The sequence below is a fragment of the Panthera tigris genome, chromosome C2 (assembly GCF_018350195.1).
Source record: "Panthera tigris isolate Pti1 chromosome C2, P.tigris_Pti1_mat1.1, whole genome shotgun sequence".
Classification (NCBI taxonomy): Eukaryota; Metazoa; Chordata; class Mammalia; order Carnivora; family Felidae; genus Panthera; species Panthera tigris.
Window position 1 is genome coordinate 8,753,471 of NC_056668.1, and position 19,003 is coordinate 8,772,473.

The window sequence follows — 19,003 nt, forward strand, 5'->3', positions numbered from 1 at the left end:
CAAACTGTGAGATCGTGACTTGAGACGAAGTCAGAGGCTTAACCGACTGAGCCACCCAAGTGCTTCCAGGCTTTACTTTTACGAATGCTTCACATCTATTATCAAATTTCATCTTTCCTAACAGCCTGTGGGTAGCCGAGTGGGCAGGGCGAGGCTGACTTTTTTACGGATAAGAAAATGGTAGGCGGAAGGTGCGCCTGGGTGGCTCAGTCGGTTAAGCGCCTGACTTCCACACAGGTCGTGGACTCACGTCTCGTGAGTTCAAGCCCCGCACTGGGCTCTGTGCTGACAGGTCAGAGCCTGGAGCCTGCTTCAGATTCTGTCTCCCTCTCTCTCTGTTCCTCCCTTGCTCGTGCTCTGTCTCTCTCTCTCTCTCTCTCTCTCTCTCTCTCTCTCTCAAAAATAAATAAACATTAAAAAAAATAAAAAAGAAATAAAAAAAGAAAATGGTAGGTGGAGGAAGCCCCAAGGGCCTGGGGCCACGTGAAGCCGGCAAGCCCTCCGGGGGGACAGGCCATGGCTTCTTCAGCACACACCTCCCCTGTGTGGCCAGCTTCGGCAGGCCAAGCGAAACAACAGATTAGTGCTTTTGCCTCATTTGCTCTCCCTTCTCTCTCTGACAAGAGATCCTCAGATGGGTGGACATTCTCAGGGAGGAGGGGAAGGGCGGTTGGGAGAGACAGTTCAGGGGCCACTGTACCTTTGCCCTCACTGCCAGCCAGAGGTGTCCTTCTAGCCCAGACAGGGCACCCACTGAGCTTGTAGTCACAGCTTTTCCCGGCAAAGGCCACCTGTCTGCTCTCAGCCTCAGCTCTGTGGCCATCAGAGCTCCGATGGCTTCCCACCAGCTCATTGCAAAATCTTTTCTTTGCCTTAAGGTCCCACCTACTTGACGGACATACAAGGCAGAATCCTGACATCGCAGGCCTTCAACAAAGGCTAACTTGTGTCCACAGCACATATCTCCAGCTCCAACTCCAGTGAGATGATGAAAATATAAATAAATAATATACAACAAGTACCCAGCACCTGGAGAAGCTGGCTACTCTTTAAGTACTAAAGCTGACATCAATTCTTTCAATTCCTGACTTGGTTCCACTAAATACCCTTCTAACTCACATTCTTTTTTTTTTTTTTTTTTTAATTTATTTATTTATTTATTTTGGAGGGGAGGGGCAGAGAGAGGGAGAGAGAGAATCCCAAACTGGCTCTGGGCTTACGGCCCAGAGCGCAGGGCTCCGACTCACGGAACTATGAGATCATGACCTGAGCCCAAGTCAAGAGTCGGACGCTTAACCAACTAAGCCACCCAGGCGTCCCCTAACTCCCATTCTTAGTACGGCTTATTTCCTCCGTACATTTTGGCTTAACAACACAGCGTTCGGGCCAGTTTCCACCGTCAGTATCTTCTGGAATTCTGCAGCAGCAGCAGGTGCCATACTCACCTGGAATCCAGGAAGATCAGCTTCAGGTCAAGGCTGGCCCTGAACATGAACATGTTACTGTGCAGCTTGATCTCTGTGATGGCACTGGGTGGCAGCGACTGGCCCACGGCCACCAGCCCCACGATCTGGTAGCACGAGTCGTACAGGGACACGTCCAGCATATACTGCCTGATCTTCAGGTAGCCGCTGCAGTGGATGACCTGGCAAAGCAGAGGGCAGGGTCAGCCCAGGGGTTAGACCGGTACCCACTCCTCCCGGCTCTGAGCCTGCTGGCTCTCAGCAGTGAGTGAGTGAGCAGTGAGTTGGAGCCCCGCGTCTGGCTCTGTGCTGATAGCTCAGAGCCTGGAGCCTGCTTCCGATTCTGTGTGTCTCTCTCTCTCTGCCCCTCCCCCGTTCATGCTCTGTCTCTCTCTCTGTCTCAAAAATAAATAAACGTTAAAAAAAAAAATTTAAAGAATTCATTCAGTAGGATCAAAAAAGCCTTCCTCTTAATGTGTTTTTATTTACTTTATTTATAGGTCAAGATTTTATTCCCTTACGATAAGCAAAAAGCCAGAGAGGCTATATAGAAACCTCTGGTTGTTATAGCCAAAAAAACCAAAAAAAACACAAAAAACAAACCATGCAGGAGAGAGGGTATAGTGTTCCAAATGTCAAACAGGAACATTTGTGCAACCTTCAGCCTCCATATTGGAAGCATTTATATAAGTTAGGATCAGTAAAATCTCGAAAGGATCATGACAGCAGTGATGAACAGCTAAAATCTTCAGCTCTCTTCCTCCAGGACTGCTGAACGCATTCAGTCTTTAGGGCTGCAACAGATCTTGAAATCCTTCTGGTCTATTGTCCCATTTAACTGAGGAGAATATTGAGGACAAGACAGGCGATGTGTTTTGCTTACGATTAGACGGTTAATAAGTGGCAGAAACAATTCAAGACCCAAGTCTGTTGGGTACAGGACAGCGCGGGGTGGGGGGCTCCCCACAACCCTGGTCGAAATAGGCCTCGAGTTTGGGTCAGCAAACAGAAAATGTATCCCCCAAACTATAAAGGAGAGTGGGGTAAAGTCAAAGGGAAGAAGAGCTCAGTGTGGAGTTCAAAGGAGAGGGCTGAGGAGATGCTGAAGGGGAAGCAGAAGGAGGGGTGTTCCAGAAAGAGAATAAGCTTCAGAGGCACAAAGCTGTCCCCTTTCTCTCCCCCACCCTTTACTAACATGCAAATGCTCCTGCACGAAGGCCCCCATCCCCTCCATCTCCGGAGCCATGGGCTTAGCACCTCTCTCCTCTGAGGAGGGAGAGACAGTAACTTCAGACGCCAGGGAGGAATCAGAAGCTTGGAAGGGGACGCTCAGTGCACGCTTCCCCCTACCGGCCCTTCCGTCTGGGGGTGCTGATTCTGGGGCTGCCCGTGGGCTCTTCGGGGGACCTGCTCCTGGATTCCAGAACTTGCCAGAGCAGGCGGCCACATCTGCCGGAGAAATGCAGCCTGAAGGGGCTCTGACCCCCAGCCTGCGGGCCTCTGCCCGTCTTCTCCCTTCCTTGCTTGCGTCCCTGAGGATCATAAAATGGGGCCAACAGTCCGCTATGACGGTTAATTAAATTAAGTAGACGTGGGGCACCTTGGGGGCTCTGTTGATTAAGCACCTGACTTTGGCTCAGGTCATGAGCTCACAGTTTGTGGGTTCGAGCCTCTCATCGGGCTCTGTGCTGACAGCTCGGAGCCTGGAGCCTGATTCGGGTTCCGTGTCTCCCTCTCTCTCTGCCCCTCCCACACTTGCACTCTCTCTCTATCAAAAAACTTTTTTTTTTAGTTAAGTAGATGAGATGCTGCTGCTGAAGCCTCGCTGCTCCTCAGGACAGGTCTATCATTAGTCGAGCACATCACAGCCGTCACCGCCGGACTTGGCGAAACATTCCGAGGGGAGGAGCGACATGTCCGGGCTCTGAACGCTCACTGCCGCCCCCAGGGTGTGGATCCTCAGTGGCCTCTGGGGGCCCCGACCCGTGTGAAACACCAAGTGCACGTGCCAGGGTGACATTCTATCCTTCGCCACGCTTATTCGTGGTCTCAGATGACGAAACCCAGTCCTCCTGGAGCTTCCTTGTACGACACCAGCTCCCCTACCTGCTGCATGAGCAGCGTCACGAGAAAGTTGTCCCATGTCTGGGTCCCTGTGCCTTCTGTCTGCAGATGTTCTTGAGTAGCAAGCAAAATACAAACCAGTGAAGACCCTCTGCCCCCTCCTTCAGACCCTCTGCCCCCTACTTCAGACCCTCTGCCTCCTCCTTCAGACCCTCCTCTGCCCCCTCCTTCAGACCCTCCTCTGCCCCCTCCTTCAAACCCTCCTCTGCCCCCTCCTTCAGACCCTCTGCCCCCTCCTTCAGACCCTCTGCTCCCTCTTTCAGACCCTCCTCTGCCCCCTCCTTCAGACCCTCTGCCCCCTCCTTCAGACCCTCCTCTGCCCCCTCCTTCAGACCCTCCTCTGCCCCCACCTTCAGACCCTCCTTAAGACCCTCCTCTGCCCCCTCTTTAAGACCCTCTGCCCCCTCCTTCAGACCCTCCTCTGCCCCCTCCTTCAGACCCTCCTCTGCCCCCTCCTTCAGACCCTCCTCTGCCCCCTCTTTAAGACCCTCTGCCCCCTCCTTCAGACCCTCCTCTGCCCCCTCCTTCAGACCCTCCTCTGCCCCCTCCTTCAGACCCTCTGCTCCCTCCTTCAGACCCTCCTCTGCCCCCTCCTTCAGACCCTCTGCCCCCTCCTTCAGACCCTCCTCTGCCCCCTCCTTCAGACCCTCCTCTGCCCCCACCTTCAGACCCTCCTCTGCTCCCTCCTTAAGACCCTCCTCTGCCCCCTCCTTCAGACCCTCCTCTGCCCCCTCCTTCAGACCCTCCTCTGCCCCCTCCTTCAGACCCTCCTCTGCCCCCTCCTTCAGACCCTCCTCTGCCCCCTCCTTCAGACCCTCCTCTGCCCCCTCCTTCAGACCCTCCTCTGCTCCCTCCTTAAGACCCTCCTCTGCTCCCTCCTTAAGACCCTCCTCTGCCCCCTCTTTAAGACCCTCTGCCCCCTCCTTCAGACCCTCCTCTGCCCCCTCCTTCAGACCCTCTGCCCCCTCCTTCAGACCCTCTGCCCCCTCCTTCAGACCCTCTGCCCCTCCTTCAGACCCTCCTCTGCCCCCTCCTTCAGACCCTCCTCTGCCCCTTCCTTCAGACCCTCCTCTACCCCCTCCTTCAGACCCTCCTCTGCCCCCTCCTTCAGACCCTCCTCTGCCCCCTCCTCCTTCCCTCCCCCGACATGAGGCTCCTCGCACCTTGTATCCGCTGCACGTCAGGCCCGCGTTTCTTTTCGCCAAAACACACTTCATTCGCAGAAAGAAGGACCTTTCTATCTCGTACTCTGAAAGCAGGAGTGAGGTTAGATGGGCCAACTGTTCCACGATGCTTCCCCCGATTTTGTCCCAATAATATCAGTCGACGCTCAGGACCAGATGGGGCAGCCGGAAGCCCCATCCCAGAGTGCCCCGACCCTGACCCAGGGAGCTTCTGCCTGGGGCGGGGACCTGGGTGGGGTGGGGAGACTGGCCCCAGTCCTGCTCCAGAAGCAGGCAGCTGGAAACGCGGCCACAGCAAGAGCTCAGGAAACAGCCACCTGGGGCCAAGGTGAGGACTGTAAGCGCAGTGGGCCCAGCCCCCCTCGGCATGCCCATGGTCCCCTCCTGGCAGGCACAGAGAGGCCTGGCACCAAAAGAATCGCCTTGGCTAGTCCTGGGGTGGATGCCTGGGTTGGCCAGGAAGGCCCAGAAGCATCTGGCTTCCCTCAGGGTAAAGGACACTGAGTAAGGGCTCACAGGTACAGCTCTTTCCCCAGCAGAGGGAGACAGCCACAGGGCCCTGACATTGCCCGGGACTGCCTTGGAATGCGGAACCCCCTCAGCCAGATCAAAGCCTTTGCCCTCATACCTAGCCCCCTCCTTTCTCAGGGCTCTTACCCTCCCCATTCGGTCTTTCTCTGGCAGGGCCAAAGGCCTCACCCACCAGTCTCTGACCTCACTAGTGCAAATGCAAGTGAGTCCCCAAAGGAAACTAAATCTGCTTTAGTGAGCAGATGCCAGTTCTCTGGAATGATGTGTCCATGCCCCGGGTAAGGGTGAGGTCACTCCACGCTAAATAGAGTTATTTGGTGGCAGTTAATAGATTAATTTTTAAAGAAAGGTTACCCTTAGGAGTAGAGGCAAGGCTCCCAGCCATCGCCTATGAGGCTCCTCCCTTCCCCCTGTTTGGAGGGGTGGCCATATTTACCCACAATTCCTCTGCAAGCAGGCTATGGTCTGTGAGACATAAGGCTTCCCTGTAACGTGGCTGCCTGTCTGCACCATATCCAGCCAAGCACTGAGGTCTAAAAAAACTTCACCCGGTAATTAACCATGGAGCTTTGGAGAAAGCCAACAATACAATGACCATGACATGATGGGGCAAGTTCAGACGCACAAAAACAACTCTGGATAAGAAGCCAGGGAGAGGTCTGAGCGCCTGTGAACCTCAGGCTTTGCACACTTGGGTGGAAATGAATCTGGGGGCAACCCCATCTCTCTTAGACCTCTGTGCTTCTCTTGTGTTGTTGCTGTACCTGAGACACGAACCCCACAGAGACTGGGATTGAAAGGGTCTCATGATATTCCCAAGACTCATGTGCTGTCATTTTACAAACACCCTTTTAAGGCTATGACACAGAAGGATGATGTGAAACCAGAGCTAGTGAGAAAGCGCCCAGGCCCATGTAATTAACACGCTGTGGAACTTTCTAGAACCATAACAACCCAATATTCTTAGGGAGTTCTCGAAGACTCCCACCACCTCTTCCAGCTTTAAACAGCCCCACAGTGAAAGAATGAGATTCAGGTACATTCCCCCCCAGCCCTCATTTTGTTAGAAATTACTTCTTCAGGGCCTTATTTGTGTGCATTTATGCAGCCAGACCATTTGCAAGGAGTTAAGAGTCACAGACCATGGCTAAAAGCAAGCTGCCAGCTCAGAAACCAGGACAGCAATCTCTCTCCCTCATAAGGAAAAGTGAGGCTTACAGCGACTAGTTCTGGGGCTAGAACATGCCGGTGGGGGGCGGGGGGGGGTGGTGCACAGAGTTGAATCTGCAGGTGGTTTTACAACTGAGTGGGCTCTGGGGCATCAGCTAAGCTTCCGACTTCAGCTCAGGTCATGATCTCACAGTTTGTGAGTTCGAGCCCCGCATTGGGCTCTGTGCTGACAGCTCAGAGCCTGAAGAGTGCTTTGTATTCTGTGTTTGTGTGTGTGTGTCTCTCTCTGCCCCTCCCCTGCTCGTGCTTTGTCTCTCTCTCTCTCTCTCTCAAAAATAAATAACACATTTATAAAAATGTTTTAAATAAAATAAAACTGAGTGGGCTCTTCCAGAGTCTCTCTTTCTAGCCTAGAACAGCCTCCCCAGGAGGAAGCAGTAAGAGTGGAACTCGAGCTTTTCTCTGGCTGGCGACCCCATTCTCACCCTGCTTCACCGTTTCTCCTTTCGCATTTTGCTCTACTGGGGACGTCTGGCCAAGTTGGGATACTATAGTCCAGAGCAGACAAGAGACCTATCGATCAACATGCTGGTTGGTCTCATTGGACTGTCAGACAGAGTTACAAGCCCAGGGCCCCCCGAATAAGTTCCTCTCTGTCTTCCCAGCATGCACTGCAATTACAACTTAGGAAGTCATTTGTGTAATGATGTGCTCCTCACCCTTCACTGAATAGTCAAGCCACATCATGTCCTAACACGGTGCTTATGACCATAGAACCCAGTCAATAGGTGTTAAATGATGGGACTGCCGGGTGGAGGAACCTGCCCCCCACACGGAGACAGGCTGGGGAGGTGCACCTGCCTCCGCCTGGACAAGGGCTTCTTGACTGATTCGTGCCATGGCATCTCTACCCAGAATAACGTTTTTAAGTGTCGAAGATAAAATATATGAGATCACAAATGGAACCAGCTGTGTTGAAAACAGTTACCAAAATATTAAAACAAGTGGTGATATGGTTATAAATGTGCTGGTTTATTAACACGTGAGATAACAAGACCCAGTAGCAGGCTCATAACTCTTGAAATTCTGAAGTAGCAATGAGCCCCAGTGATATGTTTAAGTACCTGCAAGAACACTGGAAAGTGAAACAAACACATGTGATTCTCGTTGTGGGCAAAGCCGTGGGTACTAGTGAGAGGAAGGGGACAGTCTACAGTCTATACGCAAAGGAAAAGCGGAATTCAGCCAGACAGAATAAAGATGTCATTCTTCCCATGCAGTTTCACAGACCCCCTGAGTTCCATCTGGGGGCCCTCTGGTGAAGAAGCCCAGGTCTAGGTTGTGTCCCTGGAACTCTAAACCAAGAGCACTTTAGGGGAGAAGCCTCTGACCATGTTTCTTTACCTCCTACAGCACCTCACGTGGTCTCTGGCATGAGAAATGAGATCCATAGCGTGGCTTCAAAGGACAGAGGCATAAAAGCAAATGCCCCGTGCTGTGTGTTTTCTGGAGAGGCCCTGCTGGGCGGCCCCAGTCATGCTCCCCCCACCCCTTGGCAACACAGGGAGCAAAACCCTCAGGTCACATCGAGAGAGAGAGAGAGAGAGAGAGAGAGAGAGAGAGAGAGAGAGAGAGAGCGCTTTGTCTGGTTTTCATTCTGGTTTCTTTTCATCCGGAGGAAATACCTTGTAGCAGGTGATGGTGGAGGGGCTGGTGGGCCGCGAGGACAGCTGTCATCTCGTCGTGGTCGGAAGGATGGATGTACTCGTAAATACTGTTGCCTGTGAGCTCCACCTGCCACAGAGGGAAGGGAAGGGTCAGAAATCCCCTCGGGGTTGCCTGGGTGCAGGAAGGGGAAGGTGCACCCTAGGTAGGCACCACCAGGGACAGGGGACCGACCTCTCCTTGCAACCCACACCTTGTCCCCATGCAGAAACGTGTGGCTTTCATCAAGCAGCGCTCTGAACCGCCTCCCACATGGCGAATGGGGTCAAAGCCAAGACAGTTCTGAGCAGGAGGAACTGGGAAGTGAAGGATGAAAAGGTGTCGTGGAGGTGGGTGACCCCCATGGCCCAGGCAGTGTCCTTTATACAGGAGACAGCTTAAAACAGACTGGAGCTAGGGCCTTGCCCTTCCCCCCGCACTCCCATGCTGCCTGAGGGGACTGGCCAGCTGGGACACCAGCTGCTAAGTCCAGACTATCGTCCCTGCGAGAGCCAAGTCTGCCCTCTCAGAGGCTGAGCAAGTGGGAGCCACAGGGGTTCCAGTTCATTTCTCCATCAGCTCTGAGCTGTGCCCCTCAGGCACCGCCGGGCCTCTTTCACGTGGCTGGAAACGTGTCCCTGGCCTTCCGAGTCTGGGATGACTGTGTTGCCCGATGGCTCCCGCCCACGGGTGTGGCGGGGAGGCTGCGGGACCTGCGGGAAGGTTTGGTCCCGCTCCAGACAGCCATGTGACAGGCTGGTTATTTCCCCGGGGGTGGGGAGGGGTGCGACCCCAGCACTTGGGCACCACCTACTTCCAGGCACACCCTGCAGAGGACAAGACGGCAGGCCTAGAGGCCATGTGGATGTTGGCCAGGACCCTGCCTTGCAGGGATGGGGGTCTCTAGGAAATAGCATCATTATGACCTATCCACAGAGGTCCCTGGTGATTCGATGCCCAAACGAGAACTTTCCCACTGTTCCCCCCAAGCATAAGTGCCATGATAGGGGATATTAGAGTCTCAAGGCCTGGACCCCCTTACCCCATCCTAAGATGGGCAGTGGTACAGAATGTTCCAGAAACTCTGACCATCACAACGGCCTTCTGAGCAGTGCCGGGTGGATCCTATATTAGAGGTACACCAGTATAGATGAGGGCTGTGTCAGTGCATCCGGGATTAATCAGGGGCCCAGGGCACTGATGGCTGTTCCACCATGGCCAGGAAGAGCCCCCAGGCCCAGGGTGGAAGAAACTGAAAGCCAGCGAGAAAATGCCCTCTGGAGGCAGAGAACCTTGGGCAGGTCTGATGAACTCTCTTAGCTCTGCCCCACGGGGAGAGGAAGGCAAGCTAAAAGAGCAAAGGCAGGCTTGTGAGTGCTCTGTCCCTAACCACCCCCTTGTTATTTTTAAGCGTGTTGTGAACCACATGTTTTGTTGGGAGGCTCACTGGTCTCGAGCAGAGCAGAGACGACACGATCTTCTGTAAAGGGGCAGCTCTGACCGTGCCACCTCACGCAGCAGGACGGAGGCAGCCAGGCAATTTAATGGACAAGTTCTCCTGGGAGCCACTGTTTCAAATTAGCATCAAGGCCACGAGCTCTTTACTTGGGACCACGCGGCCATGGAGAGGTGAAGTAATTTACCCCGTCCTCTGAGCCAGCTCTTCCAATGTCTTAAGACGTATGAGTTGCCATTTTATGCAGAACAAATTATGTTTCTGGCCCGCCAAGGAATCTTGTCTCTAAAACGGCTTTCGCAGTTCTGTTTTCTGCATTATTCCTGGAATGTTTCTTTCCAATATTGTGCCAACAGAGCCACGGAGGGAGTCCCATTACAGAGAGCCTCCCTGCCTCCCTCCTGGACACTCGCCTCCCAAACCCGCACTTTGCTAATGACCGAAAGGGGATTTGCCTGTGACAAAAGTTATTATGTAATTTCACTCCAAACTATAAGGAATAAAAGCAAAACATTCTTCTTTCAAGTCGTTTCTGTTCATCCTTAAAAAAATTTCGATAAACCAGCAGATGTTAAGTCAGCCACGTGGGACGGGACAATCTCTTCTTCCCTGAGGACAGCAGTGGGGGCTCCTTGTGAAGCTCTCTCGGGTGGAGAGGGACAGAGGCTAATAAGTAAGGCAGCTATTTTTTTTTTAAATTGATTTACAATTTCAACAGCTTGTTTTTAAAATGAAAAAAATAATGAGAATTATTTTTGTGTTGGTCCATCATTTTTCCCTTAGGCATGTTTTTGAGGGAAAAAAGAAGTATTCTAGTTTGCTCTTACTTAGGAAAAAAACAACACGTCTTTTTATTTTTATTTTATTTTAAAAATTTAACTATTTATTTTAAGTAATCTCTACACCCAGCGTGGGGCTCGAACTCACAACCCCAAGATCAAGAGTCACGTGCTCTTGTGACTGAGCCAGCCGGACGTCCCAGTAACTCATGTCTTTTGAAACGTATTTATAAACTTGCAGAAAGATTTGCATCTCTGCTTATAGGGATTCGATTTGCGTTTTAATCCTAAAGTAGCTTCATCTGTTTTCAAAGATCCCATTCTCGCCATATGCGTTTGGAAAAAGAACAGAGAAGGTCCGTGAATGAAGAGGCTTGATTTGCTGAATACTTGGGTCAATTATAAACTCTAAGGCTGTCCAGGAAGTAAAATGGTCTTCAAATAACGGAAATGTTTTTAGAGAACAAATTTTGGAATGATAAAACAGTGCTGACCTTGACTCAAAATTATGGTTGACATGGTGTTTCCTGTATTTACGTATCTACTCGTGCTTTTGAATGGTTGAAAGAAATGTGGCTACCTCACAAAAAAAAAAAAAAAAGATTATAGTTGTCGCTATAAAACTCCCCAGGTCTCATACATCAACCTTATTAAAACAGACCCTCAATGTGATATTTTAGTATTTGTAAAACCCTGCTAACTACAAAATGAATTGCTTTCCTACTAAGAGCGTTTTTATGTTTTGCTGAATACCTTTCCTTCCTGCCAAGAAAACTACATATGATAAATACAGCACTAAATGGATATATTCTGGGTCAGAAGGGGAAAGTCACCCAGTGCTCTGGAAATGTGCATTACTCTGCTTTGGGCGTTTTGCTGACTATGGTAAATTAAGCATTTTAAAATAAGATGGTTTGGGTTTCAGGGTTCAAGTTATGTCAACAAACATAAAACGCTGTCCTTTCTCTTTATTTCAAAAGTGAAAGGATTAGGTCTATGGCCCCAAACAATGCCGTGGCTATTTTTACGGTTGTGGTTCCGGCCACAATCTCAAATATTACATTTTCCTTTATATGTCTCATAAATGGCCATTTCACACATACCTATAGTTGCTTGAAAATTTACATTAGTTACCTAGATGTTATATAATACATGCAACTTTGGTGAGGAAATCTAAACCACAGGGATACTTAAAAGTGTCTGAGGAAACACACAGCAGGTTTTACAGGGCTTTTTTCCTTTTTCAAATATAAATAAGTTAATCACACCAACCAAAAAACCATGGAGCTAATCATCTAATAAACCTGTGTGGATAAAGAATGCTTCCCCAACTCTACCCCTCCAAATAGATATAAACGTGACTATATGAATTATTACGTATCCTTTGCGTGTGCATAGACCGAATGGAATTTTCAAGCCTCAAGCCTGACTCTGTTTCCCAACACTTGGACGGTGAGCTGAGAAGACTTACTTGTACTTTGTGGTTGTCTCTGTCACTTTCTGGTAAGAAAGTCTGACAGCAAGGGTCACTGTGTCTCCTAATTTAAAAACAAAAATAGTAAACCCTGCCAGATTTCTTACTCTAACACTCGTTTAAAGAAAGCTCAATAAAACGCTTTGAATTAGGATGGGCTTATCACACATAAAGAATCATTTTTATACCCTCCAAAATAGATAATTGAGATAGTTATTTAGGTAGTGCAGATGTGAGAAAAAAACACCACCACCACTTTGCCGTGAATTATCACACAATTATGACAAACCTAGGAGCTTATGTTCCCTAGGAGCTGCTAACACAGAGTTTAACCCTGAATTAATGTGAAAGATGTGGTTACTTAATGAGATAATGTCATCGAGAGTAACTGAAAGTTCTTGGAACACAGAAGGACGCTATGTAAATATAAGCTATTACCACTATCGTTATTCATCAGAAAATCTGTCTGAAGGGTTACTCTGCTTACTGGATAGAATTTTAACATTTTCACCTCCGATGATTAAAAAAAAGATCCTTAAGCCTATTTTAATAAAGTTTTCATGTTGACATCCTTGCCTGACTTTTTGCTACTAATAAAAATAATCTAAAAGGTGCAAAAAAATTTTTTTAAAGGAGAAGTTGGGCGTTTGACATCCTATTCAATACTTCATTTTACTATTTAAGTAAAGAAGACAGAAAAAAATACACATTGTGATTCTGCCTAGAGTTCCTTCTGCAGAGTTAATCGTGAGCAGGAGGCAGATTTGTGGGAACGGTTTGTTGTTGCTTATTTAAACAGTTCAGCATGGAACACTCCCCAGACACGAACGAGGGCTCACGTCTGCATTAAAGTGTTTTTGTAGCTGGAGGCTGATGCTGAGGCAGTCCCACCAAGAGATCAAGGAAAAAAAAAAAAATTCAGTCGCTCTACACCGTTTATCTTTTTTTTAAACTGACACTTCTCCCGGCCAGCAGCATAATAAACAAAAGGCATCTCTACAACATTCTTGAAAAGTGATCATGTATAACTCCCTGCCCTTCCAAAATTATGGCACCAAGGTTTCTCTCTGCATTGTGACCAAAGGGAAATATAATTTTAATTCTGCCTAAATTATTCTGTTTGGATTTCCTTTTGTAGCATTCATCGTGAACAGGAGGCACACTGGTCACCTATCCAATATTTTGGTCATTCTTAATCATTGTGTTCATGGACAATTAATTTCATTTCCCACATAAAGAGAGAAAAATGACAGAGAGAGAGAATATCATACTAGACTGAGCAGCCTGCGTGAACCAGACCATCCTGGTGTGCGCACAGGGCCTTCTCATGTGCCAGGCCTTGTCACATGACTAAGCAGTCCTAGTATGTGCCCACCAAAGGACACTATTTGAAGCAACTTTTGTGCTACTTGAGGTACAGTTCCAATGAAACCGTGGGGACACCCGGCTTTTGTGTAGCTCCCTACGGTTTATAAGTCACATAAAATGGGCACTTTGATATATTTCTTACCACAGCCCTGAAACAGAGGTAGAGCAGGCATTATTTTCTTATTTAAGTTATGGTTCAGGGAGGTTAAGTACCTGCTCTATCAAGACAATGAAACCATATAACTATACGTTTCCCTTTTTGCTTTGACTGCTAGGGAACTCAGATCTGACTTTAGTATTTGATACTAGTGACTTTACCTGTTTTATCTTTGTGCAGTCCTTTTTTTTTTTTAATTTTTTTAACGTTTTTGTTCATTTTTGAGACAGAGAGAGACAGAGCACGAGCAGGGGAGGGACAGAGAGAGAGGGAGACACAGCATCCGAAACAGGGTCCAGGCTCTAAGCCGTCAGCACAGAGTCCGATGTGGGGCTTGAACTCACAGACTGTGAGATCATGACCTGAGCTGAAGTCGGACGCTTAACCGACTGAGTCACCCGGGTGCCCCAATGTGCAGTCCTTTTTAAAGAATGTGAACTGTTTTGTCTTTTTTGTGACATTATGATAAGACTAACCAAAGATTTGATAAATTATGAGGAAAAAGTCAAGTAATCTACTCCAAATCATTCAGCCACATATCAAATTAGGACTAGAAACCAGGATGGTTATAACTAAAGGGCCTTAAATAATTCTAAATAGGGCAAGATAGAAACTCAGAGTATAATACCTTGGAAAATATATAAATAGTAAAAATCATGTTCCCAACAGTATTTCCTCTTCCACAAGTATACTACTACCATCAGTCACATAAGTGTAAGAGCCAAGCCTTAGCAAATCTTATCTGGGAGACCTGGTTTCGTAAAGGAAGAGAAGAGGAAGAGAAAAGGAAACACTAAATAATCTTAATATGAGATTCTCTTTAAAGGACTTTGCATAAGAAATGTAGGCACAGACACCACCCCCTCCTTGGGCGTGGAAGAGAAGATTGTAAACACATAGCAAATTTTAAAAATGCATCGGCAGAAAAAAGAAAAGGAATACACCAGATGCAGGTTTCCAAATTGGTAATTTTGTTTTTCAATGAAAAAACTCCAGCCACGTTAATTGGCATGTTTTATTTTGGCGTAACTACAGAGGGGGCTGGTGCAATACAGATTATTCATCTGCCTCCTGGGAGCCCATTTCCTGTATCTAATTAATTCTAGTGTGTCTTCAGTTGTGATGGACACAAGCACTCTGATAGTTCACAATGTAAAGAAACATTTAGTCTCTATAGGTATAAAAAGTGTGACTTTTGGAACCACTATCCACGCTTATTAAATCAGAAATGTGAACGGCAACCATCAGTTAGACTCCTCCCCTCCCCCCACTGGGAGGAGCCCAGACAGCAGCCGAATTCTCCCCCAAACCCTTGGCTTGACGCAAATAGATAAAGCTGTGTGCACCTCTTTCCTTTATGGGATGCACCCCCTTTTAGAAGACAGTTGCAGAAAAATCGGTAATATTTAAATGTTCTAAAGAAAACAGGACCTTGCTGAGCAAAACAGTAGTAAACTGAGTTTTATGAGTTTCTATCACAAGCATATAAAATGCTTTACTGAAACGACCACTGAACTGGAAAAACTCAGGAAAAATTACCCTGAATTCCATGTGAACACTCATAAATCTACACCCCCCCCCCTTCTCTCTCCCCAAAGCACAGTCTGCATAAAATCCATGTTCGACATCAGTTTCCCTCTTGCTTTCATGGCAACTCACAATACCACGTGCCGACCAGCAAGCGTGGACTGAAAAATCTCCCTTTGTAAAGCTCTTGTTAGTGGCAGAGTGTTACTGCAGAAGCAGAGTCCAGGCTATCAGACAGAATCTCAGAACAAAGCTGACTGTTGCAAAGATCTACTGGTCATTAATCCCAAAGGAAAAAGAAAGTAAAACCTTCAAAATGTAACACGAAGAGCCCTGCGGGATGGCCTAAGAAGATGATTTTGCAATTTCGGATTATTTCATACACAAAAGCAGACGCTTGAACAGAATCATTTTCAAGTTGGACAAGACTGTCAAGGTCCGCCAACACTTAGTTCTGTATTTTGGTTGCACATGAAATTAGGGAATACCTACCTGTGACAAGCCTAAATGTACAGAAGCTGTTTCCGATATATACATGATTTTGCCATCAGATGCTACCACGAAAACAAATCCGTCCAAAGTCTGTAAAAGAAAGTGCCAGAGTAAGAGGTGACAGTTCTACATCAGAGTTCAATCAAATAATTGTGCCATCACTGGAATGGAGGAACATATAAAATATTATCATCAATACATATTTGTTCAATGCAAAATGGAGTGCAGGGCCATAAGAAGGACTGTGGGTTACAACGCTCACGGTGCAATTCCCGGGACCAGGCTCTCAAATGCTTTTAAAGCACTTTAAAAACAATCTTACAGCCACATCACAAAAATCATGCAAAACATTTGAGAACTCCTAACATGCTCAGTTTAAATGCAGTAGCTTTATTGTTTAGGGTTATTTTAGCACTTAGCACAAATCCGGACTTCTATGGTACTTAGGGGGAAACCTACCACTATATAGACCATTTTATGTCATAATTGGCAGTCCTTTATACCGCGAGGACATATGCTTTATTTGCCACAATTTTCTAGTTACCCCTAAGTACCATTTGAATAATAAATTCCGAACACTACCACTCCCCTGAAAATAAAATACCCGGTGATTTTAACAGACTATGTCTACAGAATTAACTACTTAGAATTTGCAAGAGATCAAATAACCTTTGCAAAATTCAAGGAGAAAAAGTATCAATTTCTGAAAAATTAAAACTACCTAAATGATATTGCCTAGGTTGGCTAGCCCTCAAAAAAATAAAGTAAAATTTTAAGAGCTAATTAAGACAAATAAAAAGGTAATGATTATATTTATATGTGGCAAGGATAAAAAGACTAAATTATTTTTGAAAAAGGAAACTGCATTTTATTTACCCGTTCATATTTTAGATCCAGAACCAAAGAAAAGCAATAAAGTTGGTGAAAGATCCATACAACCCACAATGCTGCCCCCATAAAAAATATTCCAAATTAATTTCTGGCCACAAATTCTATTTTTACAGCATGTAATTGAAACCAGATTACCTTCGGTTTTGCTAAATCTGCCCCCTCTTTGGAGGGGGGCCTAAAAAGAACGTAGTAGAAGTGAAACTTAAAAGATATCCTTACATTCTGTTGTCTCAAGTACAGTTTTACTGTAAAAATTCTTTGCCAACTCAACTATCATCGCCCTAACCTATGCTCAGGTTGAAATCAACATCTTGATTATAAGCCTTACTTTCTCGTTCTGAACTCAGCTACAACATATTCTCCCAACTAAATTCCGTTTCAAAAATATAAAACACACCGCAATTTCTAAAGTTATAAACGTTTTGGCACATCTGCGCCCTCGTGCTTAGCTCCAAAATCATTGAAGAGATACATTTATTGAAACGGTATCTGACAGTCAGCCATGTGAGTAAAAGAGAAAGAAAAACCATCGTAATTAAATTCTGAAAGTTGCCAGCAGTAGCTAAAAAAATAATATCCTTAATGGAAAACGTTGGATATACCTTCGCAGCTTCAGATTACCGACTTCTCTTGAATGTATATTAACTGCAAACATGCCCATGCATACAGCATTCCGGCATTAAAGAAACGCACATCGGAGGAACCGAGGCGAGCTGACTTTGCCCGCCAGGTTTCCACGGGAGTTGTTCCTGGTGTTAGTGTTCACTTATACCATGTAGGAGTATCAAACAAGCAAAATACCACGCACGGTGCTGGAAGCGGGCGAAGGGGTAGGCACAGGGCGCGGGAAAGACTCCAAGAGCGCCATTTCCCAGCCCAGGCTGCCACAACGTTTGCTTTATGCTATAAAAGCTTCAGGTTTCAAATATTCTCGGGATCCTCTCTTCCTCAGAGCATGCAAGGGCGGGGGGGGGGGGGGGCGGAAATCCCACCAGGACATTCAGGGAAAGGGGTTTTTAAAAGATCCGCTTTTTTCGAAATGCGGTGCTCTTGGCTGACTCGATGACCCAAGTCACTGCCTACTGTCGCCAACTTTTTTTTTCTTTTAAAGAAAACACGAAATAGAAGGTGGAAATGCAAAACAGCTCTTGGTGAGCATTTTTCGATGGCAGAGACAAATGACGGGTGGGGGGGGAATGAATCGGGTCGTTGATGAGGCTCTGTAAAGGGCATTTGAAAGATTCTGAGACACTAGGCGTTGCTGTCCCCACTCAGTGCCAGCTGCTGATTTGGAAATGGCCAGTCGTGTGCACGCTTACCCGGCCAGAGCTGTGGACACCGCGAGTGAAATCCGAGGTCAGGAGCATTTTAGCAACCGTGGACTGAATGATTCCGAGCTGGGGGCGCTAAGAATGACTCAGAGGCGTGGGGCCCTAAGCGGCTGACCACAAACCAAATAAGGGCTCCCTCTGTGACACCTGAGGCTGCACCAGGTTGTGACCTGCAGCGCTCAAGAGCTGGACGACTTGGGATGAACCAGGCCCCAGCACTTGCTGTGTGATCTCAGGCATGTTGCTTAACCTCTCTGTGCCTCAATTTCCTCCTTTATAAACATGGAGCCAAAAATAGAACCTACTCTAGGTGGTGGTGACCCAGGATCACACAGTAAGACTTAAAACAGAATCTGGTCCATAGTAAACTGCCAATAAATGCCAACTGTTAATAGTTAATATTCTATTATAGATGCTGTCTTTTTTTTTTTTTTTTTTTTTACCCCCTCCAAACATACACGACTGTCAAAGGCTTTAAAACTGCCACTCTGGCTCAGAGCCCCGATTCATTCCTTCTTTGGCTCAGGCACCTGGCACACGTCTGGCACAGAGCAAGCGCTCCACAAAAGTTCGCTAAGGGAAGTAAGGTTGGAAAGAACCCTGCCTGCGACCACGGGCGTCCTTAGGCCTAGGTCTCAAGGTCTAGTGAGTACTGAGGCTGGGAGATCAGATCACAGTGGGGCCGGCCCTAGGTTACTCCGGTTGAGCTGAGTCCTCCCCCAGTCCCGGCCTCCCAGGGGAAAGCAAGGGGCAAGGGGGATCCATGGGGCGAATGGGGTCGTCAACTGGCTGGAGGTTCAGGAGCTGTCCCTTGCCTCTGGCGACCTCTGCATTCTGATGGTGTCCTATTGACCCACCTGGGGCTCCTTGGGGAGGGTCACCTTGAGACTGGGAGCGGGGGTAAGAAGGGAGCCCCACCCGGCACGGGTCAGAGCCTTAGGCCAAGGCGGCACTCCTCTCCGCAAGGAGGCTTTACCTGAAGTAAGTGTGATCCCAGCTCCTTGGCGACGCTGTCTAGGGGCCCGGTGCGGCTCGGCTGTCCCCATGCATCTCCTAAACCTGGATCCGGAATAAAGCAAACGGGTCAACAGCAGCGCCGATCGACCGGCCCCCACGCCAGGCAGAGCACGGGGAACTTCTGCATCCGTGCCGGGCGCCGACTGGAGTCCCGAGCGTCCCCCCCGGCGGCCTCCCCGGCCCCGCAGGTCGCTGTCTGTGCCCCTGCCGTCGTCCCTTTGCTCTGGATTAAAGAGAAAGAAGGCCAGAGGAGATATTCCCGCCGAGGCCTTGGGTCCAAGCACCCCCAGTGCCCGCTGAGCTCGCCAGGCCCACAGCTCCCGTGGGTCGCCAAC

The 19,003-nt window shown here is 48.1% G+C and overlaps 1 protein-coding gene across 3 annotated transcripts in view; it reads right to left on the reverse strand.

Moving 5' to 3' along the window:
* SIM2 (SIM bHLH transcription factor 2) overlaps positions 1 to 19,003 on the reverse strand; it is a 49,419-nt gene that overhangs the window by 21,385 nt on the left and 9,031 nt on the right. For 2 of the 3 annotated variants that reach the window (XM_042956904.1, XM_007099252.3), the window contains exons 2-6: positions 18,628 to 18,710; positions 15,430 to 15,519; positions 8,158 to 8,266; positions 4,751 to 4,836; positions 1,446 to 1,645 (exon numbers count right to left, since the gene is read on the reverse strand). In XM_042956904.1, the coding sequence (XP_042812838.1) occupies positions 1,446 to 1,645; positions 4,751 to 4,836; positions 8,158 to 8,266; positions 15,430 to 15,519; positions 18,628 to 18,710 (568 nt within the window). Of the gene's footprint in view, positions 1 to 1,445; positions 1,646 to 4,750; positions 4,837 to 8,157; positions 8,444 to 15,429; positions 15,520 to 18,627; positions 18,711 to 19,003 lie in introns of those variants that run through there. The other variant, XM_042956905.1, reaches the window with a different exon arrangement.